This window comes from Fukomys damarensis, unplaced genomic scaffold (genome assembly GCF_012274545.1).
Source record: "Fukomys damarensis isolate Sample0158 unplaced genomic scaffold, DMR_v1.0_HiC HiC_scaffold_25, whole genome shotgun sequence".
NCBI classification, from domain to species: Eukaryota; Metazoa; Chordata; class Mammalia; order Rodentia; family Bathyergidae; genus Fukomys; species Fukomys damarensis.
In genome coordinates, this window is record NW_022900937.1 from 9,084,822 (window position 1) to 9,094,298 (window position 9,477).

Here is a 9,477-nt window from a genome sequence, read left to right on the forward strand (position 1 = left end):
TAAAAGTGAACCAAAATAAACCTATTTTAAGTTGATTATTTCATATTTATTCTAGTGATGGAAAACTAGAGGGGTCATTGATTTGGGCTTGCTGAATAAAAACAATGTTTTCAATCAATTAAAAATAAAATGCAAAAATCATTGTTAGGAGAGGATGCAAGGAAGAAAAAAGCAAATGTGATTCAGGAAGAGTAGAACTATGCTATTAATAAAAACAGGGGGAGTAGTTTAAGATTTGTTGAAGTTTTTTATAGCTTAATTACAGTGGTCAGGAAACGTACGAAAGATTCCCAACCTCCAATGAGATTAAAATGGTAGAACACCCAGAAAAGGCACACATTTACACATTCTCAGGGCTCCATGTGAAAACAGGCAGAAAATGCCATGATCTGAAGAGTTAGGAGATGGAAGTGAATGGGGACCTGAGACAATGCAGAGCTCTAGAGGTGAGAAACAAGGAATTGCAGATCCCACCATACTACTGGTTGTACATGCCTAACTGTTTCATCCAGCTGCTTGTACCACTGTTGGCACAAGTGGTACAGTAATGTATGAGATAGTCATGATGTACCACTGATGGTTCAAGCTGCACAGCAGCAAGTCATATAAATTACAGCCCATCATGAATGTATTAAGAAAAAAGCAGTGAGCTATACCTTATAATGTAATCTTTCAAAAGATAGCCACACATTTTTCAAATGTTTTGGACTAGAATTAGTTCCTGCTGCACTCTTTAGGGGTTGGAAACTAAGGTCAGAATAAACAAGTGTTCACAGATCTCATTTTTCAGAGATTTTGCTGTTTTAAATCAGAGGAAAACAACAAACCATGAGTTTCAATTTTCTTAGGAGGGGCTAAGGCTGTTTACAATGGGGTACGATTTTAACCCCAGAAGATTTTCGACTGTTCCTGGAATCTAAGGCGCAAAGACCCAACACTGCAGGATACCCTGGGATGCACAGCACAACTCCGTGTAAAAAACACGTCCCTGTGCAGTCGAGAACTCCCTGCGACAGAACTTTGTAGTCTTCCTGCTCTCTCCACCAGCAGGCGCTCCCTGAATACACAAACAAGGCACCAACCAAGACCTGTACTGGCAACCCTCACATGGCAGGCCGCGCGTCGGGCCACACGAAGAAGGAGCAAACGCCCGCTTGTCTGAGCAGCAGCTTGCAGTGCGCACAGCTAGCTCCTGCTCCTGTCCGTCTGCATCGGGAGGCCAGAAATGGTCGGAAACTGAAGGCTGGGCTTCGGATTACAGGCACTCTGGTTCGTGCTGTTCCATCAAACAACAGCCCCTCAAATGTCTTCATCAGCTAGGAAAGGTTTTAAGATAACAATAAAGTATAAGCATCAGCTTGACACGAGGTAGCCTGAGAGACAACCATGGCGGGCAAGTCAAGGGAAAATGCGCAGGCGCAACAGTCCTGGTACGCAGGCGCAGGATGCTGCTGCGGCGGGGCAACGTGAGGCGGAACGCGCAGGCGTACTAGGTGGTGTGCGCTCCTTGTTTCCGCCGGGTTCACCCGGAAGTCCTTGACAGCCGCTGTCTGCGGTTTGGCAAGTGTTTCCGGAAGCTCGGACGGGGTCGTGAGTCATGTGACGTTGGCTGGCAGAGGAAGCTGTGTTTGAATCTGCTGCTAAAGGGCTGTGAGGGACAGTCGGACAGCCGAGAAGACCAGGTAGCTGGGCGGCCCCGCCTGGAGTCCGGGCGCGGGGGATAGTGTGGCGAGTCTGAGGGAGAATTCGTCTGTTCCCAGCGGCTCTCAACCTGTGGTGGCGGGCGGGGCGCGGCCGGGCAGGGGCGCGGCCGGCTTTCTCTCACGGTAACTCTGTCTTGCAGGAGCGGAGGTCGGAACAGCGCGGCATGGCGGACGTGAGTTATCCCGTGGGCTGCTGGCGGAGGGGTTCCCCCGGGCTCGTGAGGAGGCAGCCGGAGTGGAACCCAGGTCCCGTTGTGGACCGAGGGCTCCAGCAGTCGGCTCCGATAGGTGGCAAGGAGCGAACGGTGGCCGGGCTCGAGTGGCTGGGCCCGAGGCACGGGACGGTGGGCGTCAGATCCCGCTAGGTAGTGAGAGGATCTTTGGCTTCTGCGCCGCTGGTGACATCTCCAGAGGACGCCTGACTCGAAACCCTCATCTTTAGCCATGGGAGGGACTGGAGTTTAGGGAAGTGAGCTTGTGGAGGATGGGGACGAGGCGGGAGACCCTGGGCGCTCCGGCGCGCACCGCAGCCGGTGGGTGCAGGGTCCGGAAGAAGATTGGTTCTGATTGCTGAGAAGTGTTTTTTCGTTTCATTTCCAAGCATACTAATGCACACTGCATAGTTGTGTGATTATCTCTATTCGATAGATAGTGAAGTGGAAGCTTAAAGAAAAAGGTTACTTCACTCCTGCAGTCGGACTAGCATCAAAATCAGAAATGGAGAGATAAAACCCCAGCAAGAGAAGTTATTCGTGAGGACTTGAGGTCCCTGAAAGATGGGAAGGACTGATCTAGAAAAGCAGTGGATGGCATATTATGGTTTTCCAATATTCTCTTTCAGGACCTAAAGCGATTCCTGTATAAGAAGTTACCAAGGTAAAAATTTACTGCTGTGGAATCCTGTACGTCATATTAATTTGATGAGATGTTTTGCTCCCTTTTAAAACTATATTTGGTGTATGTTATGATAACATATCACTTCAAGTACCTAACAAAACCCTCAGTATCACAAACGTTGAATTCCCTTTGAATTTGCAGATAACATGAGTTCTAGAGAAGTCTGTGACTAATGTGGGGTGGGAGGCAGAACTCAAATTTCTTGTCACATTTTTTTTTTTTGTACCAGGACTCAAACATGGGACCTTGCACTTAGGAGGCAGGCAGCGGCACCCCTGAGCTACAAATCGCTGGCTCTTGCCACTTTTAATTTCTTACAAGTAAACTGTTCTAGCATTTTGTTGAATTATACTTTGAAGTTTTTATAGTCACTTTAAGGGGAAAAAAATCGTAAGAATGTGCTTTTACTTTGTTATTAAGACCAAATTGTTGAGTCTGCGTAATCCAAGAATATTCCCTCAGATTTGTTCATAACTGAAAAGGCTTGCTTTTGCCTGCACATTGTCAACTTAGTGTACCATCTTATAAATTAGGCTCTTGTATTTAGGTTAACAAACTTCCTTTTAGATATTTAGATTAGTGGATTTAAAACTCACATTTAATTTAATGTAAAACTTCAACAAGTGCTGCTTTCCTCTGCTCTCACAACTATGTACCAGAATTCTTGAGAATTTAGGGCATATGACTGGAGCCATTCATTATCACATTCTAGAATAAAGAGATTTAAGTGAATAATTTATGAGTTAATATAGCAGAATATGTGGTGAGATCCTTTTTTCTTATCTACCAAATCTGAAGTAATAAAAGGTTTTGGATATCAGGTTTTGTATTTAGGAAACAAACTTGCTTAGATTTTATCTTGATTTATTTGGCATAAGTCACTACTTAGCTCTTCCCTTTCTCTAATTACAGATGACTGGAAGTTGATACTACTTTTCTGGTTTTGAGTCTATTATATATATTTTTTTGTATTCAGGTGTTTAATAATTTTTACCTTATATTTAACGTTAATAAAATGCTGAAATTCATCTGTAGTCTCATTCTTCTGCTATTGGTAAACTAGAGACAAGTTGCTGATTCTGTTTCCAAACTAATGATTGGTGGCAATACAGGGAATCCTAGTATTCCATGAGAATATAGGACTGTAGCAATAGCTGGAACTGTGGAAAGGAATTTTAAAAACCAGTGGCAAAATTAGCAATCGTTTTATGACTTTTCAGTTTTTTTCAAAGCATTAAAACTTTTATTGTTGGTTACAAGTAGAGAAACAATAACAAATATTAAAATAAATTTACGTAGTACACTAATTTAAAACATCAGTAATACTGAGAAAGTCTTTTACTTTGCAAAGAAAAGAAAGAAAAAAACGGAGCATAGTTTGAGTAGTGTTTAACTGCTTTCTCCATATACCTTAGTATAAGGAGCAGATCATTTCTGTACACCTTGCTGAATTGTCATATACATTCTGATATGGGATTGGCTTACAGCATTTTAATCCTTCGAATTTTCCATTGCCGGGAAGTATTTGAGATTTGCGTTGATTTGAGTTTTTTGTCAGCATCAGTTTCTCTGGGACATTTTCATTACAGCCACTTTGGTAATTTATGACAAGAAAGTCACCCTCATCTGTGTGCCTCTGGCTGCAAAACTAGAGTCTCCTTAACAGCAATAGCAGCTACATTCCCATAGTCAACCATTTCTTTTAAGTATTTACTTTCTATTTGAATTTCACTTATAGCATCATCACTTTTCATTTCTTTACTGTACTTAAACTTTGTTGGCCAGTTCCCTCTCACTTATATATACTTTTCTTGTGTCATTCAGTTTGTCACCAGGAGATGAGATAGAAGACTATGCTTTGCCATCTCTTTATGAACTAAGTAACAGATGGACAATGACCAGGTTCTAATGTACACTGAAGGAAGTGATGTGGCTGGTTACTGATTACAGTGTGCTCTTGCTAATTACGTAGTTACTTGTGTGGTATTTGTGGACTGAGAAGTTAGTTTTTGTTTTATGCAGTTACCTTGGTAAATATGTATTGGTAATTAAAATTTGACCTGAGCTGTTGAAGGGTATGGTACTAACTGAACCATAATAACTAAAATGCATATAGTGAATCTGTAAAATTAAGAGTTTACTGTATCTGTAGTTGAGTATTGAACATTGTTAAACTGGGTGGAGGAATACCCACTGCACTGGTGACATAGTACAGGAAAAGCAGCATAGTTTATGCACCTGGAATTGCTGTTAGCTTATAATTTTGTTTTAGCTGTTATGATCACTTGTTGAAGAAACAACAAAAAAGTTGGCATTTAGTGTTCTAAAGTTGTACATGAGCATTAAGATGCTCATTATTCACAAGAAGACCTAATAAATAAAGCAGTAATTGATTCAAATTACATGGTCTGATTATTAGTAACAAAATGCTTTAGAAGGTGAGGGTCTCACTTTGATAACTTGGTGTACTCTGAAAGTATGCTGTGTGATACTAGATAAATGAAACTATGTAAAACAGTTTTGTTTTTGTTTTATTTTAGGAGGAAAAGTTTATTGAACTCAAAGTTTGCAGACGTTTCAGTTCATAGTTGGCTGACTCCAAGGAAGAATGGTATCATAGAAAAGTATCTCAGAGGTTAAATTGTTCATAGCAAAGCAGGGCAGGTAGAAAGCAGCAAGTGACAAGCAGCAACCTTCTTCTTTTTTTTTTCCTTTTTAAAATCTTTATTAAATTTGTTGGTTCATATTAGGTATACAGTACAGCTATATTCATTGGGATCTTGTACCTATACATGATTTATCAGGTTCTAATTTTTCCCCATTTCCCAGCCCTCCCCTTAGCCCCCCTCCACCCTTTCCTGTTTACAAAGACATTGTTTCCATGTTTTTCCTTTTCACATATTTTTTCTTTTCCCTTTTTACCTTTCCCCTACCCCTTCCACTTCCTCTACTCTTTTAGACTTTTCTTCCTATTACACAATATCAATTAAACATTTTAATACTTATTTATACTTTTACTTTTTCACATTGGACAAATTATTCGGTATTTATACATGTGTAACTTAATAATTTCACTTAAGAGTATGGACTCAATGTTCATCCACTTAGCAATTAATCTCTATATTTTCTCATTCTTTATGGCTGAGTCGCATTCCATTTTATAAAAAAAACACATCTTTATCCAGTCTCCAGTTGATGGGCAGTTGGGCTGTTTCCAAGTTTTAGCTATTACAAATTGCTGCTATAAACATGGGTGAGCATATATCACTGTGGTATGATTCTTTTTAATTCTTTTGGGAAGATACCCAGCAGAGGAATAGTTGGGTCAAATGTGACCTCTAATCCTGGTTGTGTGAGGTATCTCGGTATTGATTTCCACTGTGGTTGCACCAGTCTGCACTCTTTTAATTTTTTGGTTTATTTTTGGTATTAGGGATCGAACTCAGGACCTTGTGCTTGCAAATCAGGCAGCAGAACAACTGGCCCAACCCTCTTTTATTTTTAATGGCTTTTTATTTTTATTAGTACATTTTAGATATATATAATAGCATTCATCTTTGGCAATTTGTACCTGTACATGATACATTTTGCTTCATCTTTTTTTCCCATTCCCCTCCCCTCCGATCCCTCTTCCCCTCCTTATTTACAATCGTTTCCATTTTTTCTTCTGTTCTTTTTTTTTTCTTGTTCCCTCCTTCATTTCCCCCCTTCCCTCTCCCTTCTTCCCCTTCTCATTTGAACATTTTCTTCCCATTTTCCAATATCTATTAAACATTTTGGTCCTTGTTGCCATTTTCATTTTCTCACCAGATAATCAATGCAGTTTTTAAGCCTATGTGTCCCATTTATTTCACCTGAGTACGGTCTCGAGGTGTATCCATTTAGCTAGAAATGTCTTGGCTTATCCTCTTTGGGATAGTAGTACTGCATTGTATAAAAAACAAAAAACCAAATCTTCATTCTTCTGGTTGATGAACACATGGACTGTTTCCAAGATTTAGCTATTATAAACTGCCACTATTAACATGGATGTGCATAAATCAAGGGCTAATTAGACCCTCAGCTACCTTTTGGGCAATTAACAATAAAGAATTAAACAGAATTTTCAAGATACGAAGTGGGGGACCAAGAGGAGAACTGCTGCTAGCAGGCAGACTCAAATAAAACTGCAGTTTGCCCACCTTTATTAGCCAGTGAGAAGCACAGGGTTAGGGATAGCACTTATGAAACAGCAACTATAAAGAATGGGTGGATAAGGCTTAAGTTGTTGGAACCAGATTTTATCTACACCCAAATATTAACAGCTGTCCTCCGCAGATGCTGTCTTGCCTCCAGTGCCCAGTTATCATTCACTGTTATCAGCGTTCCGTCTATAGCCAGGGGACATGTTGCTTTCCACATATTTCCCTGTTCCTGAGGCAAAATAACACCAACCTGGAGACTATGAGATCTTGGTTCTGTAGCCTAGCCGCCAGCATGTATATATTACTGTGTTATGATGACTTTAATTCTTTCAGGAAGATACCAAGAAGGGGAATAGCTGGGTCAAATGGAACCTCTAATCATAGTTTTTTGAGGAATCTCCACACTGGCTTCCATAGTGCTTGTACCAGTCTATATTCCCACCAACAATGGAGAAGGGTTCCTTTTTCCCCACAGCTCTGCCAACATTTGTTAATTGGTTGTTGATAGTAGCCATTCTTTCTGGAGTGAGATGAAGTGTCAGTGTTGTTTTAATTTGCATCTCTCAACTGACTGGTGATGTTGAACATTTTTGCATATATTGTACTTCATCAGAGAAGTGTCTGTTTATTTTAGATGCCCATTTTTGGATTTGGTCTTTAAATTTGCGGGAGGTCTGATTTTTTTTTTTTTTTTTAAGTAATGGTCCTTTGAGGAACAGCTGGCAAAAAATATTTTTCCCCATACTGGGTTGTTTCTTCACTCTGTTGGTGGGTTTCTTTTGTTGTGCAAAAAGCCTTTTAATTAGGTGAGGTCCTGTTGTTGATTCTTTGTGATACTTCCTGTTTGATCAGAGTTTTGTTCATAAATTCTTTGCCTACACCTATGTCTTCAAGAGTTGTACCTGTTCTATCTTCCAACAGATTTAGTGTTTCTGTTTTAGGTTTTAGATTTTGATGCATTTTGATTTTAGTTTAGTGCATGGTGAAGGGTATGGGTCTAATTTTAATTTTTGGCATGTGGCAAGCCATTTTTTCCAGCACTATGTATTAAAGAGACTTATCTTCCAATAAAAGTGATTGGCCCTTTTGTCAAAGATAAAGTGACTGAATGTGTTTGGAATTGTTTCTACATCTTTCATTGTGTTCCATTAATCCTCAAGTCTCTCTCTTTTTTTTTTTTTTTTTTTTTTTTTTTTTTTTTTTTTTTTTTTTTTTTGATACTGATGACCAAACTCCGGCCTTTCGCTTGCAAGGCAGGCAGGCAGGTAGTGGAACCACTGAGCTAAATCCCTGGCCCTCCTCAAATCTCTTTTTACCAGTACTATGCTGTTTTTATTACAGTAGCTTTGTAATATAATTTCAAGTTGGGGATTATAAATGTCCCATGCCTTGCCTTTGTTGCCCAGAATTCCTTGTTCTATTCTAGGTCTCTTCTGGGTCCAAATTAATTTTAGGATTGTTTTTTTCTAATTCAGTGAGATGTGCTATTGGAATTTTTATTAGGATTGCCTTAAATCTCTATAACAGTTTTGGAAGTATGGCCATTTTTGCTACATTGGTTTTTCTTACCCAAGAACAAGGGATAGCTTTCCGTTTTCTGATACCCTTTCAATCTCCTTTTTCAAGAGTACTGTAATTTTCAATGTAAAGATCTTTTATTTCCTTCATTAGATCAGTTACTGGGAATTTAGTTCTTTTAGGTACTATTGTGAAATGTGTTGTTTCCCTAATTTCTCTCTTTAGTGAGTTTATTTGTTATAGGAATGGTATTGATTTTGAATGTTAACTTTGTATCCAGCTATAATACTGAATTCGGTAATTAAATGTAAGAGTTTTTTGGTGGAGTTTTTGAGGTCTTCTGTGTAGAATACCATGTCATCTGAAAATAATAATAGTTTAACTTCTTCCTTTCCTTTCCTTTTATCTCTTTCTCTTATCTAATTGCTCTGGTTAATGTTTTCAAAACTATATTGAGACAGATGGCAGCACCACTGAGCTAAATCCTCAGCCCAGAACTATATTGAGTAAGAGTGGTGATAGTGAACATTTTTGTCTTGTTCCTGATTTTAGATTGAAAGCTTCCAGATTTTGTTTGTTTGTTTTGTTTCTGGTATCAGGGATTGAACTTGGGTCCTTGCGCTTTCGAGGCAGGCAGCAGAACCACTGAGTTAAATCCCCGGCCCAAGCTTTCAGATTTTGACAATTTAGTATCATGTTGGTTCTTGGTTTGTCATAGAGGGTTTTTACCTGATTGAAATAAAGACCATCTTTTCCAATTTTTTTATCATGAATAGACATCGGACTTTGCCAAATGCTTTTTCTGCATCTATTGAGATGATCATACAGTTTTTTGTCCTTGTAATAACTATTACACTTAATGATTTGCATCTGTTGAACCATCCCTGCATTCCTGGGATAAATCCTACTTGGTCATGGTGTATAATCTTCTTGATTATTTGCTCCGTTCTGTTTGCCAGTATCTTATTGAGAATTTTTGTGTCTGTGTTCATTAGAGAGATTGCCCTGTAGTTCCTTTTCTTTTTTTCTTTTTTTTTTTTTGTCCTTGTAATAACTATTACACTTAATGATTTGCATCTGTTGAACCATCCCTGCATTCCTGGGATAAATCCTACTTGGTCATGGTGTATAATCTTCTTGATTATTTGCTCCGTTCTGTTTGCCAATCTTATTGA

At 39.2% G+C, this 9,477-nt stretch overlaps 1 protein-coding gene across 1 annotated transcript in view; it reads left to right on the forward strand.

The window, feature by feature from the left end:
- Nucleotides 1-1,354: 1,354 nt before the first annotated feature.
- The window catches only part of Lamtor3 (late endosomal/lysosomal adaptor, MAPK and MTOR activator 3), a 17,856-nt gene continuing 9,733 nt past the window's right edge, over nt 1,355-9,477 (forward strand). Inside the window, exons 1-3 of the mRNA XM_010603516.3 lie at nt 1,355-1,682; nt 1,844-1,876; nt 2,545-2,579. Of these exons, the coding sequence (XP_010601818.1) occupies nt 1,868-1,876; nt 2,545-2,579 (44 nt within the window). The 5' untranslated portion in view covers nt 1,355-1,682; nt 1,844-1,867. The remainder of the gene's footprint in view (nt 1,683-1,843; nt 1,877-2,544; nt 2,580-9,477) is intronic.